This window comes from Salmo salar, chromosome 05, assembly GCF_965601325.2.
Source record: "Salmo salar chromosome 05, fSalSal1, whole genome shotgun sequence".
NCBI lineage: Eukaryota > Metazoa > Chordata > Actinopteri > Salmoniformes > Salmonidae > Salmo > Salmo salar.
In genome coordinates this window covers 24,932,685-24,956,565 of record NC_138295.1, presented here as the reverse complement: position 1 = coordinate 24,956,565, position 23,881 = coordinate 24,932,685, and the positions used below count along the sequence as shown (strand labels likewise).

The 23,881-nt window shown below is 43.8% G+C and overlaps 1 protein-coding gene across 7 annotated transcripts in view; it reads left to right on the top strand.

Moving 5' to 3' along the window:
• Positions 1 to 22,660, top strand: part of elf1 (E74-like ETS transcription factor 1) — a 76,336-nt gene extending 53,676 nt beyond the window's left edge. For 5 of the 7 annotated variants that reach the window (XM_082975105.1, XM_082975106.1, XM_014199074.3 and 2 more), the window contains 7 exons: positions 11,692 to 11,863; positions 12,065 to 12,172; positions 12,674 to 12,829; positions 13,712 to 13,795; positions 14,630 to 14,822; positions 16,650 to 17,015; positions 17,581 to 22,660. In XM_082975105.1, coding sequence (XP_082831231.1) covers positions 11,692 to 11,863; positions 12,065 to 12,172; positions 12,674 to 12,829; positions 13,712 to 13,795; positions 14,630 to 14,822; positions 16,650 to 17,015; positions 17,581 to 18,370 — 1,869 coding nt within the window. In that variant the 3' untranslated portion in view covers positions 18,371 to 22,660. The remainder of the gene's footprint in view (positions 1 to 11,691; positions 11,864 to 12,064; positions 12,173 to 12,673; positions 12,830 to 13,711; positions 13,796 to 14,629; positions 14,823 to 16,649; positions 17,016 to 17,580) is intronic. The other 2 variants (XM_045717994.2, XM_045717995.2) reach the window with 1 other exon arrangement.
• Positions 22,661 to 23,881: the final 1,221 nt, after the last annotated feature.

Sequence of the window (23,881 nt, the reverse complement as noted above, 5' to 3'; positions counted from 1 at the left end):
TGCCTCGCCTGGTTTACCAACTACTTCTCTGATAGAGTTCAGTGTGTCAAATCGGAGGGCCTGTTGTCTGAACCTCTGGCAGTCTCTATGGGTGTCCCACAGGGTTCAATTCTCGGGCCGACTCTCTTCTCTGTATACATCAATGATGTTGCTCTTGCTGCTGGTGATTCTCTGATCCACCTCTACGCAGACGACACCATTCTGTATACTTCTGGCCCCTCTTTGGACACTGTGTTAACTAACCTCCAGACGAGCTTCAATGCCATACAACTCTCCTGCCGTGGCCTCCAACTGTTCTTAAACGCAGGTAAAATTAAATGCATGCTATTGATTCGATCACTGCCCGCACTTGCTCGCCCGTCCAGCATCACTACTCTGCACGTCTCTGACTTAGAATACGTGGACTACAAATACCTGGGTGTCTGGTTAGACTGTAAACTCTCCTTCCAGACTCACATTAAGCATCTCCAATCCAAAATTAAATCTAGAATCGGCTTCCTATATCGCAACAAAGCATCCTTCACTCATGCTGCCAAACACACCCTCGTAAAACTGACCATCCTACCGATCCTCGACTTTGGTGATGTCATCTATAAAATAGCCTCCAACACTCTACTCAACAAACTGGATGCAGTCTATCACAGTGCCATCCGTTTTGTCACCAAAGCCCCATACACTACCCACCATTGCGACCTGTATGCTCTCGTTGGTTGGCCCTCGCTACATACTCGTCGCCAAACCCACTGGCTACAGGTTATCTACAAGTCTCTGCTAGCTAAACCCCCGCCTTATCTCAGCTCACTGGTCACCATAGCAGCACCCACTCGTAGCACGTGCTCCAGCAGGTATATCTCACTGGCCACCCCCAAAGCCAATTCCTCCTTTGGCCGCCTTTCCTTCCAGTTCTCTGCTGCCAATGACTGGAACGAACTGCAAAGATCTCTGAAGCTGGAGACTCTCCATCACTAGCTTTAAGCACCAGCTGTCAGAGCAGCTCACAGATCACTACAAATGTACATAGCCCATCTGTAAACAGCCCATCTATCTACCTACCACATCCCCATACTGTATTTATTTATCTTGCTCCTTTGCATCCCAGTATCTCTACTTGCACGTTCATCTTCTGCACATCTACCATTCCAGTGTTTAATTGCTATATTGTAATTACTTCGCCACCATGGCCTATTTATTGCCTTAACTTACCTCATTTGCACTCACTGTATATAGACTTTTTGTTTTCTTTTGTTCTACTGTATTATTGACTGTATGTTTTGTTTATTTCATGTGTAACTCTCTGTTGTTGTATGTGTCGAATTGCTACGCTTTATCTTGGCCAGGTCGCAGTTGCAAATGACAACTTGTTCTCAACTAGCCTACCTGGTTAAATAAAGGTGAAATAAAAAAACACCAACTCCCACATTTAACTGAACAGTCATTCAAGTACAGAACTCCATAAGATCTAGTCTCTCAAAAGCACACCCCTTTTTAATTACTTCAGTTATCTGTGCTGTGGCAATGTTTTCCATTCACTTCCTCTATCAGCCCCATTAGGGGATGTTAAAAGTAGGTAGGTGGGGCTAACAACGGTGTCATAGGCAGGTAAAGCAGAACCGAGTTGATTATAGGGGAACCTCTCACACACAGGGGCTTGCTTTCATAGCCGAAACTGGGAACTTGGAGATGAAAATCCCACAGTGATCGTTATCTCTCTGGTTTCCCTAGAGGCAGCCATTATGGCGCTTGTGTAATTCGTTCTAAATTCCATACTCTGTTTTACACCTTTTAATTAGCTGAGAGTGTCTCTTGACTCCTTCTGGTCAACATGATACCGGGCCGCCATGTTTTCATGGTACCGGGCCGCCATGTTTTCATGGTACCGGGCCGCCATGCTTTCATGGTACCGGGCCGCCATGCTTTCATGGTACCGGGCCGCCATGCTTTCATGTTACCGGGCCGCCATGTTTTCATGGTACCAGGCCGCCATGCTTTCATGGTACTGGGCCGCCATGCTTTCATGGTACCAGGCCGCCATGCTTTCATGTTACCGGGCCACCATGTTTTCATGGTACCGGGCCGCCATGCTTTCATGGTACCGGGCCGCCATGCTTTCATGGTACCGGGCCGCCATGTTTTCATGGTACCGGGCCGCCATGCTTTCATGGTACCGGGCCGCCATGTTTTCATGGTACCGGGCCGCCATGTTTTCATGGTACAGGGCCCCCATGTTTTCATGGTACTGGGCCACCACGTTTTCATGATACCGGTCCGTTTCGTTTTCATGATACTGGGCCGCCAAGCTTTCATGGTACTGGGCTGTTTCTTTTTCATGATACTGGGCGGCCATGTTTTTATGGTACTGGGCCGCCACGCTTTCATGGTACTGGGCCGCCACGCTTTCATGGTACTGGGCCGCCACGCTTTCATGGTACTGGGCCGCCACGCTTTCATGGTACTGGGCCACCACGCTTTCATGGTACTGGGCCGCCACATTTTCATGGTACTGGACCGCCACGCTTTCATGGTACTGGGCCACCATGTTTTCATGATACTGGGCTGTTTCTTTTTCTTCATACTGGGCGGCCATGTTTTGATGATACTGGGCCGCCATGTTTTCCTGTGTGGGGTGTATCACAACGAAGATTCACCAAGTTAGCCATTCTACAGATATAGCTCTTTTGTTACAGAACTGGAGCTGACATGGGTTATTGAGAATATTGGGTGCATCCTGTTTCCATTGATCATCCTTGAGATGTTTCTACAACTTGATTGGAGTCCACCTGTGGTCAACTCAATTGATGGGACATGATTTGGAAAGGCACTCACCTGTCTATATAAGATCCCACAGTTGACAATGCATGTCAAAACAATAACCAAGCCATGAGGTCGAAGGAATTGTCCGTAGAGCTCCGAGATAGGATTGTGTCAGGGCACAGATCTGGGGAAGGGTACCAAAACATTTCTGCAGTATTGAAGGTGGCCTCCATCATTCTTAAATGGAAGAAGTTTGGAACCACCAAGACTCTTCCTAGAGCTGTCCACCCGGCCAAACTGAGCAATTGGAGGAGAAGGGCCTTGGTCAGGGAGGTGACCAAGAACCCGATGGTCACTCTGACAGAGCTCCAGAGTTCCTCTGTGGAGATGTGAGAACCTTCCAGAAGGACAACCATCTCTGCAGCATTCCACCAATCAGGCCTTTATGGTAGAGTGGCCAGACAGAAGCCACTCCTCAGTAAAAGGCACATGACAGCACACTTGGAGTTTGCTAAAAGGCACCTAAAGGACTCTCAGACTATGAGAAACAAGATTCTGTGGTCTGATGAAACCAAGATTGAACTCTTTGGCCTGAATGTCAAGCGTCACTTCTGGAGGAAAGCTGGCACCATCTCTACAGTGAAGCATGGTGGTGGCAGCATCATGCTGTGGGGATGTTTTTCAGCAGCAGGGACTGGGAGACTTGTCAGGAGAGATGAACGGAGCAAAGTACCGAGAGATCCTTGATGAAAATCTGATCCAGAGCGCTCAGGATCTCAGACAAGGGCGAAGGTTCACATTCAAACAGGACAATGACCCTAAGCACACAGCCAAGACAACACAGGAGTGGCTTCGGGACAAGCCTCTGAATGTCCTTGGGTGGCCCAGCCAGAGCCCGGACTTGAACACGATCTAACATCTCTGGAGAGACCTGAAAATAGCTGTGCAGCAACGCTCCCCATCCAACCTGACAGAGCTTGAGAGGATCTGCAGAGAAGAATGGGAGAAACTCCCCAAATACAGGTGTGCCAAGCTTGTAGCGTCATACCCAAGAAGACTAGAGGCAGTAATCGCTGCCAATGGTGCTTCAGCAAAGTACTGAGTAAAGGGTCTTATGTAAATATGATAATTCAGTTGTAATTTTTTATACATTTGCAAAAATGTTTTTGCTTTGTCATTATGGGGTATTGTGTGTAGATTGATGAGGGGAAAAAATGATTTTATTAATTTTAGAATAAGGCTGTAACATAATAAAATGTGGAACGAGTGAAGGGGTCTGAATACTTTCCGAATGCACTGTATGTACGAAAGCTACCTAGCTGGCTAACTATTTGATCCTGCTTTGTGACAAACCCTCCAGGTGCAACTGAGCCCCATTACGTCAAAACAACAACAGTAGACAGACACAGACATCTTCTGCCCCGTCAGCAGATTCTGTGTGGGATTCAGTCTGTCATGGTCTGGTCCTGCTATGGAGGGGAGACAGTGTGGGGTTTAATACACTGCAGTGAACTCAGCAGACTCAGTGGTGCTCTGTTCATGTCTGGATACACACGTGTGCTCACGGACTCACTCACTCACATCAGTGAACCCACACGGGGCTCCCTACTGACTGAGATGCTACTATGGACTGAGAACATTACGTCAATGACATTTCGTCTTTTACAGTCAAGCACACAACAACAGCACCCTTTATTTTAAACTTCCCAAGTGGTCTCGTGGCCCACTGTTGACCATTAGTGCTGACATCATGGAAATGCATTTTGCTTGGACGCTGTTCTGAAAATTCCGATATTGTCTATGAAGTTATTAGAACAGTCCCTGAACTCGTAGCTATGTTTACATAGTTGAATTGTATGGTAATGACCCATAGAGGATTACTGATTCAACATAATGCAGTTGTGTGTGGCATTGTGCTGTTAGTGTACTGTTAGTTCTCTGGTTAAAGTGTAGCATTGAGTGAATGTAGCCTTGGACTCCCTAGTCCTTCCATGGGGCTCAAGGCTCAAAGCTCAGACACCTGGAATTCCCTGGGTTCAACCACAACAATGGAAACTTGTGATTTAGAGGAGAGAGAGAGAGAGAGAGAATTCTGACCCATAGAAATATAATTACTAGAATGGACAAGAATTACCAAAAAAGCAGAACCAATATAATGTTCCACAACATAACAAGGACTATCTCAAGGGATTGGAAAGGTAAAGTCCTACAACTCTGAACGTCGTTAGGCTATTCCATTAAAACCGATTTGGAAGTTTAAGTATAAATGTTGTTACTGCCTTTCAGTATGGCTAAGTATTTGGCCACTAATTGTTTTGTAATGATTGAGAACTTGCATGAACTGTTTGAGCAGGACAAAGCGTCACAGATCATATGATAACCAGGTAATGAGCTGTAGTCTGCTGCCATCTCTTGGTTATTTTCAGAAACTGACACTGAATTAATTTGTTTCCTCTGGCTATGAGAGTGCAGGCACTGTGATCAGGCTATAATACTTTGCACCATTTCATTAGAGCATTTTTGTTTGTTTGATATTTAGAATAGCTTAACCTAAAGGAAAAGACCTGCAAGCTAGGAGTCCTGCCTGCTCCATGTTTTTTTTTCAAGCTGGGACTGGAGCTTTTAGGGCATGGGTCATGCCACAAATTCAGTGCCTTTTGAGATTTGTAACTTGGTGAAAAAAAACATTTGATTTTACCTCATTTTAACATTCTGTCATAAAGAGCACATGTTCAACCTAATAAAATAACAGTTTTCCCATTTCATAAAAAATGACTATAGTAAGTGCCTATTAAGTGCCAAATAAAGTAACAGGGTTGACGATGTCATCTTAAATCAGCCATGAATCCCCTTGTGACAGGGGGAATGGAAGGTTGTTGTGTGCAGCAGGGATGGACAATTGAATGCAAGCTGAAGCTTCACAATAAAAAATAAACATTTCCACCACGAAACACCAGAAAATGTACAAATAGAGTAGAACCAGCTCACCTGCTTTTACACCATCATTTGGCTATTAGATGTTCAACATTTATTTAGAAAATAGTATTTAAAAGGGAATCTTTTCATCATATTAAAAACGAGAGTTCAGTTCATGTAGCAAGGTTGACCTTAAAATGAGAGACAAAAAAAAAACATCTTAAAATTCATCACTAATCACATGAAATAAATAATAATCTTTACAAATCACGTTGTCAAAGTAAAACAAATAATTAGAGCTTTACAACGATGATAAAAACGTGGAGACATTTTGGGGTTAAGTGGGTTAAAATTCGTGGAAGTCACAGAAGGTGCATGGAGGGACATTTTGGCACTTAAGTCTTTATTCATATACATTTTTTTGATTTATTGAATTCTCAATGTGGTCTGTATTAAAGGGCACATTATTGAATATAACATGCTTTTCAATATTTGTGCACAATTTATACCTAAGATATCAAAGGGACGCAAAAGACACTCATTTCGTGGAACCACCCACGTTATGGGAAAAAACTAACGGAAAGAGGTGCCATCCACACTGCTTCATGTTATGGTACTGTTGAAGAGAGCAAAATAACAGTGTGCTGAAGGAAAGTAAAACTGTGTGTTTACTCCACAAGGACCTCACGCAATGAGAAAAGCTTGTTGTGTCCACATGTCCTGTCTAGGAAACTAACTGCCATGTCACATGGGTAGGCCTACTGTAGACAGCGTTTCCCCTACCATTGTATAGGGCGATATATGTATTTAAATAGACCCTGGATGTTTGCTTCCAACCTGCCTGGAAAATAAGCTAGTAGAAACACTGGTGTAAGTGGTCAGTGTTCAAAGGGTTGCCAGGTGGGCTTGGTTTCCATACGCTACAGTTTCTTACCCACTGAGCATACCAAACATTAAGAACACCTCCCTAATATTGAGTTGCTCCCCCCCATTTGCCCTCCGAACAGCCTCAATTCGTTGGGGCATGGACTCTACAAGGTGTCGAAGGCTTTCCACAGGGATGCTGGCCCATGTTGACTCAAATGATTCCCACAGTTGGGTTCCCGAGTGTCGCAGCGATCTAAGGCTTTGCATCTCAGTGCTAGAGGCGTCACTACAGACCCTGGTTTGATCCCGGGCTGTATCACAACCGGCCGTGATCGGGAGACCCATAGGGCAGTGCACAATAGGCCCAGCGTCGTCCGGGTTGGGGGAGGGTTTGGCCAGGGTAGGCCGTCATTGTAAAATAATAATTTGTTCTTAACCGACTTGCCAAGTTAAATAAAGGTTAAATAAAATAAAAAAGTTGGCTGGATGTCCTTTGGGTGATGGACCATTCTTGATACACACGAGAAACGGTTGAGCATGAAAAACCCAGCAGCATTGCAGTCCTTGACACAAACCGGTGCGCCTGTCACCTAGTACCATAACCCATTCAAAGGCACTTAAATATTTTGTCTTGCTTATTCACCCTCTGAATGGCACACATGCACAATCCATTTCTCAATTGTCTCAAGGCTTAAAAATCCTTCTTTAACCTGTCTTCTCCCCTTCATCTACACTGATTGAAGTAGATTTAACAAGTTCCATCAATAACGGATCATAGCTTTCACCTGGTCAGTCTATATCGTGGAAAGAGCAGGTGTTCTTAATGTTTTTTTATACTCAAGTGTACTCAGTTTGGCCAGAGCTCTGGTAATTTCCTCTTCCCATGTTCAGAAATGTTGTGCTGGAAATGAGGGAGCGTGTCTGGAAATTCCCAGCAACAAGACACAGGGGTATGAAGTATGAAAGGAGGGAATGGGCTGACAGTGTTCATGAGGTATGATGGGTGTGAATGGGTTGATCGTATTCATGAGGTATGAAAGGAGCAAATGGGTTGACAGTGTTCATGAGGTATGATACTGTAGGAGTAAATGGGTTAACAGTGTTCATTTATTTTATTGAAAAATATATATATTTCACCTTTATTTAACCAGTTAGGCCTGTTGAGAACAAGTTCTCATTTACAACTGCGACCTGGCCAAGATAAAGAAAAGTTACACATGGGATAAACAAACATACAGTCAATAACACAATAGAAAAGTCTACATACAGTATGTGCAAATGTGGTAAGATTAGGGAGGTAAGGCAATAAATAGGCCATAGTGGTGAAATAATAAAATGTTTGCAATTAAACACTGGAGTGATAGATGTGCAGAAGATGAATGTGCAAGTAGAGATACTGGGGTGCAAAGGAGCAAAAAATAAATAACAATATGGGGATGAGGTAGTTGGGTGGGCTATTTACAGATGGGCTGTGTACAGGTGCAATGATCGGTAAGCTGCTCTGACAGCTGATGCTTGAAGTCAAGTGAGGGAGATATAAGACTCCAGCTTCAGTGATTTTTGCAATTCGTTCCAGTCATTGGCAGCAGAGAACTGGAAGGAAAGGCGGCCAATGGAGGAGTTGGCTTTGGGGATGACCAGTGAAATATACCTGCTGGAGCGCGTGCTACGGGTGGGTGCTGCTATGGTGACCAGTGAGCTGAGATAAGGCAGGGCTTTACCTAGCAAAGACTTAGATGACCTGGAGCCAGTGGGTTTGGTGACGAATATGAAGCGAGGGCCAGCCAACGAGAGCATACAGGTCGCAGTGGTGGGTAGTATATGGGGCTTCGGTGACAAAACAGATAGCACTGTGATAGACTACATCCAATTTGCTGAGTAGAGTGTTGAAGGCTATTTTGTAAATGACATCGCCGAAGTCAAGGATCGGTAGGATAATCAGTTTTATGAGGGTATGATTGGCAGCATGAGTGAAGGATACTTTGTTGCAAAATAGGAAGCCGATTCTAGATTTAATTTGGGATTGGAGATACTTAATGTGAGTCTGGAAGGAGAGTTTACAGTCTAACCAGACACCTAGGTATTTGTAGTTGTCCACATATTCCAAGTCAGAACCGTCCAGAGTAGTGATGCTAGTCGGGCGGGCGGGTGCGGACAGCAATCGGTTGAAGATCATACATTTCGTTTTCTAGTATTTAAAAGCAGTTGGAGGCCACGGAAAGAGTGTTGTATGGCATTGAAGCTCATTTGGAGGTTTGCTAACACAGTGTCCAAAGAAGGAACAGATGTATACAGAATGGTGTCGTCTGCGTAGAGGTGGATCAAAGAATCACCAGCAGCAACAGCGATATCATAGATATATGCAGAGAAAAGAGTCGGCCCGAGAATTGAACCCTGTGGGACCCCCATAGAGACTGCCAGAGGTCCGGACAACAGGCCCTCCGGTATGACACACTGAACTCTATCTGAGAAGTAGTTGGTGAACCAGGTGAGGCAGTCATTTGAGAAACCAAGGCTATTGAGTCTGCCAATAAGAATGCGGTGACTGACAGAGTCAAAAGCCTTGGCCAGGTTGAAGACGGGCCAGGTCAATTAGAAAGGCCTGCTCGCTGAAGTGTTTTAGGGAGCGTTTGACAGTGATGAGGGGTGGTCGTTTGACCTTACGCACGCAGGCAATGAGGCAGTGATCGCTGAGTTCCTGCTTGAAGACAGTAGAGGTGTATTTAGAGGGCAAGTTGGTCAGGATGATATCTATGAGGGTGCTCACGGTTACGGATTTAGGGTTGTACCTGGTAGGTTCCTTGATAATTTGTGTGAGATTGAGGGTATCTAGCTTAGATTGTAGGACGGCCGGGGTGTTAAGCATATCCCAGTTTAGGTCACCTAACAGTACGAACTCTGAAGATAGATGGGGGGCAATCAATTCACATATGGTGTCCAGGGCACAGCTGGGGGCTGAAGGTGGTCTATAACAAGCGGCAATGGTGAGAGACTTGTTTCTGGAAAGGTGGATTTTTAGAAGTAGAAGCTCGAATTGTTTGGGCACAGATCTGGATAGTATGACAGAACTCTGCAGGCTATCTCTGCAGTAGATTGCAACTTCACCCCCTTTGGCAGTTCTATCATCTTGGAAGATGTTATAGTTAGGGATGAAAATTTCTGGATATTTGGTGGCTTTCCTAAGCCATGATTCAGACACGGCTAGGACATCAGGGTTAGCGGAGTGTGCTAAAGCAGTGAATAAAACAAACATAGGGAGGAGGCTTCTGATGTTAACATGCATGAAACCAAGGCTTTTACGGTTACAGAAGTCAACAAATGGGAGCGCCTGGGGAATGTGAGTGGTGCTTGGGGCTGCAGGCCCTGGGTTAACCTCTACATCACCAGAGGAACAGAGGAGGAGTAGGATAAGGGTACGGCTAAAGGCTATAAGAAATGGTCGTCTTGTGCATTCAGAACAGAGTAAAAGGAGCAGATTTCTGGTTGCAGAAGAATATATTAAAGGCATAATATACATACAAGGGTATGTAGTATGTGCGTACAGTGGAGGTAAACCTAGGCATTGAGTGACGATGAGAGAGGTTTTGTCTGTAGAGGCACCGGTTAAGCTAGGTGAAGTCACCGCATTTGTGGGGGGTGGAATAAAAGGGCTATCTAAGGCATATTGGGCAGGGCTGGGGGCTCTACAGTGAAATAAGACAATAATCACTAACCAAAACAGCAATAGACAAGGCATATTGACATTAGGGAGAGGCATGTGTAGCCGAGTGATCATATGGTCCAATGAGTAGCACTAAATGTGTCAGGGAGCCAATTCAGTAGTTGCTACTACGCTAGGTGAGCTGGAGACACGGCGATTCAGTCAGCCAGCGGGCCAGGGCAAGCAGATGGGCCTCATGCGACGTCACAACAGAAGAGCCTTTTGTCAGACTGGGTGTGCAACTGGTCAACTGGAGTCAGGTGCAGGAGAGCAGAGATGAGTGAACAGGCACACTTTAATTGGCAGAAGCAAATCAGTCGGACAAAACAGCATCACAACACTCCAGCCAAAGGCAAAAGGGAATAGCGCACTAGTCACACAAATAATGTACAACAATACAATATCACGGGTTCAAAACAATACCTGGAAAAAAAACTGCCTGCCGCGTCACACAATAAACGTAACGAACAATTACACACACAGACATGGGGGGAACAGACGATAATATACACGTAGAGTGATGAGGGGATGTAAACCAGGTGTGCAGGAAAATAAGACAAAACAAATGGAAAATTAAAGGTGGAGCGGCAATGGCTAGAAGACCGGTGACGTCGAGCGCCACCCGAACAAGGAGAGGAGCCGACTTCGGCGGGAGTCGTGACTCCTGTTGAAACCACCTCGGACGGTTACGTCGGCAGACCAGTCATGATGGATCGGCGGGGCTCCGTGTCGGCAGTAAAGGGTCCAGTTCAATTGACAAAAGAGGTATTGCAGCCCAAGAATTGGCTGGTGGACCTCTTTGGCTAGCCGGGAGATGGGCCTAGCTCGAGGCTAGCTCCAGGCTAACTGGTGCTTGCTTCGAGACAGAGACGTTAGCCAGGAGTAGCCACTCGGATAGCAGCTAGCTAGCTGCGAGGATCCGGTGTAAAGGTTCAGAGCTTGCGGTAGGAATCCGGAGACGTGGTATGGAAAAAGCAGTTTGATATGGTTTAAAAACATATATGTGCCGTTATTACCAGCATTTTGTCAATTCTTGTTAGGAAAAGGCCATGTCGGTCACATGAGAAAAATGGGTTTATATAGATATGTCTTGCTCTGTGTCTCTCTTTCCGTATGTCTGTCTCTCTCTCTCTCTCTCTCTCTCTCTCTCTCTCTCTCTCTCTCTCTCTCTCTCTCTTTGTCTTTCTGCCTCTCTCTCTCTCTGTGTAAGTAGTTCCTTTTGTTCAGCTGCATGTGGATCAAGCCAATGTGTGAGATATACCAGAGCAACTGTAAAAGCACAGTGTATGAGTCTACATTAACTTTACAATGGCTGTAGTACTTACAGGATATAAGATAAAAACCAAGCAAAAGACATGTCAGTCTGTGGTCTAACATCTGTGGGAACGTCTGTGGTCTAACGTCCATGGTCTAACAACTGTGGTCTCTGTCTTCTGTTGGCCTCTCTGTGTGTCCAGCTGGATGATCCGTCCGTGTTCCCAGCAGTCATCGTGGAGCAGGTGCCCACTGCTGACCTCATGCAGGTCTACTCGGGCATGGAGTCGGACGAGGTGACCAACGGCATTATGGTGGACAACACTGTACATGTGATGGAGGAGCCCATTATGGTCGGCGACGTGGGCCTCTCAGGTGAGGGGGGAGGAGGGCATGATACTTTACACAAGCATGCATGCATGCCTAGGGGGTAGGAGCTAGGAGTTGATTACGGACAGGGCCCTGTATTATCTAAATTACCTAGAATTAACCCTTATTGATTGTAATATTCTTTCAAGTTTGTCTCTAAAGCTGTCTGTTTCTTGTTCTGTTGACAATCCCTGTCTGATTGGCCAGTAGAAACGACGGTATCGGGCACAGAGGATAATATGGAGACCAATGAGGCTGCGGCAGCCCTTCTTAATATGGAGTCACCAAACAACATTCTGGATGAAAAACGCATGAGTACGAATTCTGTTCTGTTGTTGCTACTCTAGGAGGTTGTTAGGGGAAGGAGTATTTTTTGTATATGTTGGTACCACATGTGTATTAACTGAATCCAGTTTCTACCCCAGAGCATTTATCTTGTGGATTTTATTTTATCTGACCTAGTATTGATTCCGTGCTCTTTTCAAGATTCTATTCTGGATTTTCAATTTATTTACCTTTGATATTGAATACTGCATTGTTGAGGAAGAGCTTGTAAGTAAGCATTTTACCATACTGTTTACACCTGTTGTATCCTGTGGAGGTGATAATTACATTTTGATTTGATTTATCACTTTCAAAACATATTGTTAAAACCTGCACATTTTTGATGCAGTTTAATTTGTATGCGGTTTCATTTGTAATATTTCCACTAACTCCTGTCATTATCTCTGGCTGTTGCTTTAGTTCAGTCTCACAATAATATTACAGAACTGGGAGTCATATTGAGTGTACTACTGTTTTCTCTTGTTGTTGTAGTTCATACGTACGGGACCATGTTGGAGTCGGACTACACCTACATCCACCTGCGGCCAGAGCCCAACGGCTGCATGGATGTATCGCTGGATGATGAAACATCCTCCATGGACGAGATCCCTCAGAAGAGCGTGTCCAAACCACAGAGGAAAACCAAAGGTACTGCAGGGGTTCTACTGGAATGTAGGGAGCAGTGTTACAACACATGATTTAGTCTTGTTTTTAATCTTCTATATGAAGATATTCCACTTACTCTCATGTTTCAAAGAGATATGCTTTTAAGAGTTACACAGGAGTACCTTGGAAAATATATTTGCTTATAGCCTTATTAACCATAGCTTATAGCCTTATTAACCACAGTTTAAAGCCTTATAGCCTTAATAGCTTTATTAACCATAGTTTACAGCCTAATTAACCATAGTGTATATCCTTATTAACCATAGCATAGCCTTATTAACCATAGTTTACAGCCTAATTAACCATAGTTTACAGCCTAATTAACCATAGCTTACAGCCTTATTAACCATAGCTTACAGCTTAATTAACCATAGCTTACAGCCTTATTAACCATAGCTTACAGCCTTATTAACCATAGCGTATAGCCTAATTAACCATAGCGTATAGCTTTATTAACCCTAGTTTACAGCCTTATTAACCATAGCTTAAAGCCTTATTAACCATAGCTTACAGCCTAATTAACCATAGTTTACAGCCTTATTAACCATAGCGTATAGCCTTATTAACCATAGTTTACAGCCTAATTAACCATAGTTTACAGCCTTATTAACCATAGTTTACAGCCTTATTAACCATAGTTTACAGCCTTATTAACCATAGTTTACAGCCTTATTAACCATAGTTTACAGCCTTATTAACCATAGTTTTACAGCCTTATTAACCATAGCATATAGCCTTATTAACCATAGCTTATAGCCTTAATATTAGCAAATTGTTCATAATTTCTTTTTAAAATTTAGTCAATAACAGGGATGTGCTTAATTGGGTGTCACAGTGTTGGCCTTTACCCTTTTCCTGTCTTAGTGCGCAAGCCTCGGCCGGTGCGTCCCTGCTCCCCCATTACCACTCCCAACCTGCCACTCAAGAAGAAGAGCAAGGAGGGCAAAGGTGAGCGTTCATCTCAACCAGCTCACCTCTCGAAAAAAAGCCAATCAAAATCAAGGTCTCTCCTGGGCCCTTCTCAATCAGCTTGTTTATTGAAAAAACAGCCAATTGAAATCAAGGTATCTCCTGGTTCCTTCTGTAAGCTACTGTGCATGTTTCTGCTTGTAGAGTGGTGCAATCAGCAACCAGCAGCCCCTGTAGTCCAGTTGGGTTGGACCTCAGCTTGCTAATTGACGAGCTGCTCTCAACGTGCTGTGTTTCACAGGGAAATAAGTGATTGCGCGCTGGAGGGTACATTGATGAACTACTGATAAAACCCTTTTCCCCTCTCCTTGTGTGTGTCCCCTTCCACGTCACATAGAGATAGGGAGAGGGGGTTGGTTCAGCCACACACATATACATTATGTTGTCACGGTGGCTGCTGGAGGGGTTGCTGTTTTTAACTAATTCTAACTGTTTCTCAAACAAGAGTCATCTACTGCCAGAGCCCCATCCAATGTATTTATTTTCCAAGCTAGGTACATACACACCAGACGAGAACAGCACATTTATTTATTTAGGTTATGAGGAGGGAATACTGCAATTGCATCTCTGCCTATTTCCGTTTAAGTAAAATCTGCAATGCTAAATGAGTTATGGACAGGTGTAGCAGAACTACAAGCTTACATGTACTGTATTAGACTCATATGTACTGTATTAGACTAACATGTACTGTATTAGACTCATATGTACTGTATTAGACTAACATGTACTGTATTAGACTCACACGTACTGTATTATACTGACATTTACTGTATTAGTTAAAACTGTGAATTGCTCCTTTCTCCCCCCATGTAGGGAATACCATCTACCTATGGGAGTTCCTCCTGGCCCTGTTGCAGGACAAGAACACCTGTCCCAAGTACATCAAGTGGACTCAGAGGGAGAAAGGCATCTTTAAGCTGGTGGACTCCAAGGCGGTTTCCAAACTGTGGGGCAAACACAAGAACAAACCTGACATGAACTATGAAACCATGGGCAGGGCACTCAGGTGAGAGGAATGACACACATGGTGTTGGTCTACATCACAGACATCTCAGACATACAGTTACGAAGGCTATCATGCTAAAATGTCTGTGGCCCTGTTGCAGTTAATAGTTAAATGTCTGTGGCCCTGTTGCAGTAAATAGTTAAATGTCTGTGGCCCTGTTGCAGTAAATCTAAATGTCTGTGGCCCTGTTGCAGTAAATAGCTAAATGGCTGTGGCCCTGTTGCAGTAAATAGTTAAATGTCTGTGGCCCTGTTGCAGTAAATAGCTAAATGTCTGTGGCCCTGTTGCAGTAAATAGCTAAATGTCTGTGGCTCTGTTGCAGTAAATAGCTAAATGGCTGTGGCCCTGTTGCAGTAAATAGCTAAATGTCTGTGGCCCTGTTGCAGTAAATAGCTAAATGTCTGTGGCCCTGTTGCAGTAAATATTTAAATGTCTGTGGCCCTGTTGCAGTAAATAGCTAAATGTCTGTGGCCCTGTTGCAGTAAATAGCTAAATGTCTGTGGCCCAGTTGCAGTAAATAGTTAAATGTCTGTGGCCCTGTTGCAGTAAATAGCTAAATGTCTGTGGCCCAGTTGCAGTAAATAGCTAAATGTCTGTGGCCCTGTTGCAGTAAATATCTAAATGTCTGTGGCCCAGTTGCAGTAAATAGCTAAATGTCTGTGGCCCTGTTGCAGTAAATATCTAAATGTCTGTGGCCCAGTTGCAGTAAATAGCTAAATGTCTGTGGCCCTGTTGCAGTAAATAGCTAAATGTCTGTGGCCCTGTTGCAGTAAATAGCTAAATGTCTGTGGCCCTGTTGCAGTAAATAGCTAAATGGCTGTGGCCCTGTTGCAGTAAATAGCTAAATGTCTGTGGCCCTGTTGCAGTAAATAGCTAAATGTCTGTGGCCCTGTTGCAGTAAATAGCTAAATGTCTGTGGCTCTGTTGCAGTAAATAGCTAAATGTCTGTGGCCCTGTTGCAGTAAATAGCTAAATGGCTGTGGCCCTGTTGCAGTAAATAGCTAAATGTCTGTGGCCCTGTTGCAGTAAATAGCTAAATGGCTGTGGCCCTGTTGCAGTAAATAGCTAAATGTCTGTGGCCCTGTTGCAGTAAATAGCTAAATGTCTGTGGCCCTGTTGCAGTAAATAGCTAAATGGCTGTGGCCCTGTTGCAGTAAATAGCTAAATGGCTGTGGCCCTGTTGCAGTAAATAGCTAAATGTCTGTGGCCCTGTTGCAGTAAATAGCTAAATGTCTGTGGCCCTGTTGCAGTAAATAGCTAAATGGCTGTGGCCCTGTTGCAGTAAATAGCTAAATGGCTGTGGCCCTGTTGCAGTAAATAGCTAAATGTCTGTGACCCTGTTGCAGTAAATAGCTAAATGGAAAATGAAGTAGGTGCTTCTAGATAACATAGACAACAAACTGCAGTATGTTGTGTTGTACCGACATAATACAATCTTATCTCACCTGCATCCCCTTCTCCTCTTGAAGGCAGTATTATAACATCAGTGTCTGTTATGAAACATAACTGAGAAAGATATTGAATACAGCGAGCAATGCACTCAGACCCCAGACATCCTTTGTACCAGGAGTTTAAGTCATGTCTCTCAGGTCAACATTATCAAGGACTAAGGCATAAAATAAATATTCAGTGTCACTTTATTCAAGGTGGACCTTATTCAAGCCACGGTCATGATCATTGAAAATACAGGCTAGCAGGGTAGAAAGGAAAGTTCTCCATTGAAGGCAATGGTGAAAAGTGTTGAAACCTTCCTGAAGTCTCTTTCTGTTTGTAATGTTACTTCATGTTTATTCAATGCCACAAACATCTTACCTGTCCCTACCTAAGGTATTACTACCAGCGTGGTATCCTGGCTAAGGTGGAGGGTCAGCGGCTGGTCTACCAGTTTAAAGACATGCCTCCTGACCTAGTGGTGATTGACGACGAGGACCCATGCCCCGACCTCACCTCTGGCTACGGGGGCCAGCGCCCCAGCCACCACGGCCGGGGAGGCTCCAGAGGGGGGCACGGTAAAATCCATGCCCATGGGCACCGTCCTATATCGGTAAAACAAGTGAAGAGAGAGCCCATTGATATGGATGGAGGGCTGTACCATGAGGTCAATGGTAAACAGGCAGAACACATGATCCAGACGGTCCACGTGCTGCAGCCCAACCAGAGGGCGGCTGTGCCGGCCTCCACACACACTTTGAGGTGAGAGATAGATGGCAACCTGGCATATGTACAAACACGCACATTCATACATACACATGCATATCCATACACACACACACAGATTTTTAAAGCTCATATAAAATGCCAGTAGGTAACATAAAGCTACTTTTATGCCTAAAGATATGTTCTTACTATATTATAAACTGGGTGGTTTGAGCCATGAATGCTGATTGCCTGAAAGCCGTGGTATATCAGACTGTATATCACGGGTATGACAAAACATTTATTTGTACTCTTCTAATTACACTGGTAACCAGTTTATAATAGCAATAAGGCACCTCAGGGGTTGGTGGTATATGGCCAATATAACATGGCTAAGGGCTGTATCCAGGCACTCCACGTTGCATATTGGCCATATACAACACCTCCTCTGGCTTTATTGCTTAACTATATCATACTAGAATAGTGTTCTATTAAAAGTGTGTGTCCAATGGAGTCTGAACCTGACTGTAAAGCACTTTGTGTCAACTGCTGATATAGAAAGGGTTTTATAAAATACATTTAATTGGTTGATTGATTGATCTGATCTCCTTTCTCTCCTCAGGACCATCAACATGCCTACCTCCGTCCCCATGGTCCTGACATCTTCCGGCCAGCTGCAACCCCTCCTGTCCAACGGAGACTCGTCCAGCCACTCCTCCCAGCCCAGGATCATCCTCCACACCGTCCCCTCTACCACGGCGGGGGGCAAGGATGTCCTCACCATCCAGACGGCCTCCCTGGCCACCGGGACGGGCAGCCTCCAGGATCACCATCAGCACCCCCAGTTCCTTGTCACCAGCCTGGGCTCCACTACCACCACGGGGGTCCTCAGCTCCACCACGGCCTCCCTCAACGGCCTTCCCCGCATGGTCAGTCTCAACACGGCCACCGGTCAGACCATGGTGGCCCAGCAGCCGGGTACCGTCATTGCTACGGTCCTCAAGTCCTCCAGCGGTGGCGAGCTCCTCCATGGCCTACACGGCATCAAGGAGGAGATGCTGGACCCCTACTACCTGCAGTCATTGGTTAATGGAGACCCGTCATTTGGCAAGGAGGAGATGGAGGCAGGGGAAGCAGAGCTCACCTACAGGACTGTGATCATCGGGAAGAACCAAAGCCTTGGACCGAGCCAGGGGGAGACTGGAAGCGAGTCCCCAGTGAACGGATACTTTTCCCAGGGAAGCAGCCCCAGTGAGGGCCTGACCCCCGTGGAGGAGCTAGAGGTGCGCGGGGAGATGGCCCTGCAACCGGAGCACATGGTGGGGGTCAAGGGCCTTCAGGAGCTGCCAGAGATCACCGTCCACCTCCCAGCCTCCTTCATCCAGATCAAGGCAGAACCCACAGAGGTCTAGTAGACCACAAGCTGACCTTTATTGTCATGAGTCTTGTCCTGGAGGCAGAACTGAGTCATTTCCGCTAGATGGGCCAGCTGAAAAGTCAAAATTGGCTATATCGTAAAAATTAAGGAAGACAAAAATTAGGTTTTTGATCTTAATTTAGGGTTAGGCATTAGGATTAGCAGTGTGGTTAAGATTAGGTTTTTTTATTTTACCTTTATTTGAACAGGGAGTCACCATTGAGACCAGGGTTTCTTTCACAAGGGAGCCATGCACATACTATTCATAAGACAAAATCGAATTGAAATCAGATACAATGTAAAACAAACTAAAATACAGCACAACACAAATATTCAAGAAAAACAGTTACATTCCTTAGTAAGAAGTTCCCCAATTAATATTTTCAATTGCCCGAGTGGCACGACAACATCCAATTGTAATGTATTGTGTAGTTGGTTCCAGCAATGAGGTGTATTAAAACTAAAAGAGGATTTACTTCGTTCTGTGGATGCCACAAGGAACCTCAAGAGTTTGGTATCTCCAGATTTTATACTTTATATCATGTTTTATACTTTAACAACGAAGTGAGGTAAGTTGGAAGCTTGTGTAGTTGAGCTTTGTAAACAAGAAGGGAGTAATGAAGTGATATATGGGACGTTAATGAGGACCAGCCAACCTTTTGATACAGGATGCAGTGATGAGTAATAAAACGGTCACCTATGGAAAAAAAAAACAAATGCCACTATGGTAGACGGCATTCACAGGTTTAAGAGTAGTGGCTGCGGCAATCTGGTAAATGGTGTCACCATAGTCAAGAACTGGCAGGAAAGTTGACTGTACAATCTGCTTCCTGATATTTAGGGAGAGGCAAGATCTAGTTAGAAAAAGAAGCCCACTTTAAACCACTTTTTTAAACTATCTCATTCGTATGTTTTTGTCAATCCAAATGTCCAGATATTTATAGGTGGGAATTCGATCGATGGGAGAACCATCCAATGGATAACTATGTAGTCCATCAGGTTAAGGTTAGGTTTAAAATCTGATTTTACGACTTTGTGGCTGTTCCAGCTAGTGCCCACTCTGCAGAGCTGCCTCCAGGGCAAGATTCATGACAATAAATGCCAACCTGCTAATAGGCCTGGACTCTCCATCAAAGCTGGACTATGGAATCAACATAAAGAAAGACTACCCAAAGGGCAATTCCACCACTTTTCAACCTCATTTTCATTGTCTACAGCACAGTACCATTGTCTACATATGTGAAAATGGCACATTTGTACATTTTGTAGAAACAAATATAAAGTTAAAAAGTTCTACCCAACATCATCAAAAGTTAACACATTTAGGAACTTTCTTATCTTTTTAACCACAGATCATAGAAACACGCTGTTTTCACATATGTAGACACTGGTTTGGTGCTGTAGATAATGAATATGAGGTTGAAAAGTGGTGGAAATGCTTTTTAACAAAGTTTCCTTGTTATTATCCCAATGATAATCTTATTTTGAAAAGCGATGGATTTTTAAATGTGGAGCGACAAACAGAGACCAAACGTTGGCCCCTGCAGGATGTTTTTGCTTACCCACTGATGTTGTGATCACGTGCCCAAATTTCAACATCAAGGGATTGTTTTGTGATGTGTTGTTGAAGGCTCCATAGTTCGATAGGCCCTCACTCGGATCAATCTACCTACCTACCTTGCTACTGTAAGTAGACCTGCCCCCTTCCCAAACCTGCCCCCACCAGGAGAACAGCCATTGGATAACCAGGGATCTATCCCACCACACGTGCCAGTTAGATTAGTAAATGTTCTACCTACCACTACATCTCATCAGACTTGTGTCAATGCTAACAGACAAAAACAGCAAACCAAAAACAGGAGATGGGATCTCATGTGGGAGAATGCAATGAAATCAGACTTGATGAGCAGAAAATGTGTCATTTCTACATGCCGTCTCCACTTTTTTTTAAGGAAGAATGATGGAAACGCACCTCACTGACCTTTTATGGAAGAGTGCCTTATACGTAAAGGTAAACAGTTCAAACTCTTGATTGGAAAAGTCTGTGAGGGGAGAAAATGACAGTTCAGATTGTTTTGACTCAAACGATTGTGACTTATCCGGAGTTTCCTCCATATCCCCCCATATTATAAGGTTGTCGATAAGCTGTGCTTTCCCCTCCATTACTCATGGCCTTACTGCAATGTGTTACTATGGAAATGGGCATTTCCTGTCCACTTGGACAGTCCAATCACAAACCTGTTTGTATGTAGCTGCAGACTTGATGCAGGGAGAGAGAGAGAGAGAGAGAAAGAGAGCGAGAGAAAATACGGAGGAAAAATAAAATAGATTTTACTAGCCTCCTATCTTCCCATTAAGGCCTTTAATCCTGTTTATATGAAATGGAATATATATAAATATATATAAAATAATAATATACTATTGAGATTCAATTTAAGGCCACAAATGTATTTATTTTGTGAATTTCTAAATTCTGTATAAAAAGGCACATTTGTTTGTTATTTACATATGGAAAACACGAGGGATAATATACAAAGTATATGAAATCAAATAACAGGAAGCTCATATGTCGGTGAATTTTTTTTCTCCGAAAAGCTGATATGTTTTTATTTTAAGCATTCCATATAATCAGCGCAGCATTGATGATGATACTTTCTCTGTTTTGGAATCAGTGGTTTGCCCCGACGCAAATGATGGTCTCTATAAATATCTCTGTCCTGTATCATTTAAACATTGTGTTGTATGTGCTTTGGTTCTTCTTCCCTTTGTACAGTGGACATACCTCTAGCCTTATTCAACAGTCAAGTAGTAGAGATCAGTTGGTTAGATTCACACACCCCTGTCCAGTTCATTTGGTCATTTGGTCTCAATCAGGTCCTCTGACCTCTCCTAACCCAGTTATTTCGTGACGCATATTGTGACTCAACACCTGTGTTTTCCTCCCTACTTCTATGCATTTACAATTCTGGTGCTCCGCTCCTAGCTCTTGGCCTTTGGTCAGACTGGTGTCTGTGCTCTTTTTATTGGGTGTCCCAGTTTTGTTAAGGTCCTGAGACGTCAGGGTCTCTGAATGGCCATGATAGCGTGCAGATGCTAGTGTAAGTTAACCAATATTTATCATGAGCGCTATCGTGGCTAAATTACTTTGTTTCACTGGAGCTGGAGTAAGCAACAGACCATCTGAACTCTAGCTCAGCATCTGAGGACAAGCTTTAATGCTAATTTCAGGGGAAATGGAGAGTCTGTGACGTGACTTCCGCTTTTGGACATTAACAAGGTGACACTCCATCTTAACTCCTCCACATTTACGGAATTGTTTCAACAGTGCAGAAGAGAACCTCCCATCATTTTTTTCCTTCTCATCAGGTCCAGAAAGAAACGGCGCTCAGTCATTTATTTTATGCCTGCTTCGTTAGGTTATGCTACTTTTTAGAACTTGTGCCCAGGCATCAGTCTTATGTCAACCAAAGGGCTCTCTGTGTTGACAATCTGAATGTTGTACAGTACAAAGTTATGAAAAGTTGTGTGACAATCAATGCTCTCTAGGGTTACAAAAAGTACCAGAACAGTCTTTGGTGTTGATAATTGACTGCAATGAACTCTGTGGGTGGGGTTGACTGGATTTTCCTGCTTACAGACGCTTATGTTGTATATACAGGTATTTTCCTTTTTAAGCACTGTTGTATGCGAGATGTTGGGGTCTGTCTGCGCTGTCTGTCCGATCATTACGTTTTCCTTTGTCTTGGGTTTTCTGTGGTTTCCTCCTATGCTGAAACTAGATTAGATTTTTTTAAGAAAGAACATTTAGGCCCAGTGCAGTCAAAACGTTATTTTCCTGTGTTTTATATATATTTCCACACTATGTGGTTGGAATAATACTGTGAAATTTTGAAAATGATGATAATGCCCTTTTAGTGTAAGAGGTGTTTAAAAAACCACCTGAAATGTCAGCCTGTTTTGGTGGGATAGAGTTTTGGCCTGCCTGATAACATCACCAGGCAGTGAATTTGTTAATAGACCAATAAGCAAGAGTTCCAATCCTCTCTGCCAATAACAGCTAGTTTTCAGTTTTCCCCTCCCCACTCAGAACACTCCCAGACAGCCCTATCAAAATTCATGCTTGAGAAATTGCTCTTTGCTAAGAATCTATTTTTGTTTCTTTTTGACCATTTTAATTGAAAACAATCACAGTAAGGTACTTAATTGTTACCCAGAAATTATTTTGGTATTGAGATGAAAACGGCTGCATTGGACCTTTTTAATAATAAAACACATTTTGCTTATATTCCGCTTCAGTGTTCATTCAATATACACTGAGTATACTAAACATTAGGAACACCTTCCTAATTTAGTTGCACCCCCCCTCTTTTTCCCTCAGAACAGTCTCAATTCATTGGGGCATGGACTCTACAAGGTGTCAAAAGTGTTCCACAGGGATGCTGGCCCATGTTGACTGCAATGCTTCCCAAGGTTGTGTCAAGTTGGCTGGAAGTCCTTTGTGTGGTGGACTATTCTTGATTCACACTGGAAACTTTTGAGTGTGAAAAACCCAGCAGCATTGCAGTTCTTGACACAAGCTGGTGTGCCTGGCACGTACTACCATACCCCGTTCAAAGGCACTTAAATATTTTGTCTTGCCCATTCACCCTCTGAATGGCACTCATACACAATCCATGTCTCTTTTTAAAATTATTCTTTAACCTGTCTCCACCCCTTCATCTACACTGATTGAATTGGATTTAACAAGTGATGTCAATGAGGGATCATAGCTTTCACCTGGATTTACCTGGTCAGTCTATGTCATGGAAAGAGTCATGTTTTGTATACTCAGTGTAATAGCCTGGAATCCAAACTGATTCCGCTACTTTTAACATCAGTCCGGCATTCAGTCTGGTTTAACCAGGCTATCAATATGACATGAAACAATATTATAGCCTGGCATTCAAACTGATGCACACGTTTCTTTTCAGTCTGGTTTAACCAGGTTGTCAATATGATATAAGACAATTAAAACAGTGTGGACAGGCTGTTTTGAAAACTGGGACTGACTGATAAAATAATTATACTATTACCTTGTCTCCTCTTTGATGAGCGTATTAACACACACTTTCACACAAGGTCAAATCAAACAGATGTTGGCGTGCTGCTCTCAGTATATCTTCCTCCACTGTCTCTGTTCCCATGCCAGGCTCGAACCAGTGATCCTCTGCTCACAAACACACGTAACCATCCTCCCTGACAACATACCAATCGATTGAGCTATACCAAAGGTACCAATTGGATAGGTCCATCGGCTATAGTTCAAGCTATAGTTCTTTACTCCGTAACACAGACACTCTCCCTGGTCTCGCCTATCAACATCTTGCTTAAAGGGAGCTCTGATGAGGGTCAGGATGTTTCCAGCCATATGTCCCTCTTCCCTCTTGTAAAAACAACAGAAAACCATGGGCCTGCTAGTCCTACTGCAGCAAAAGAAACGACAGCAACAACTACAATATGTCTACAT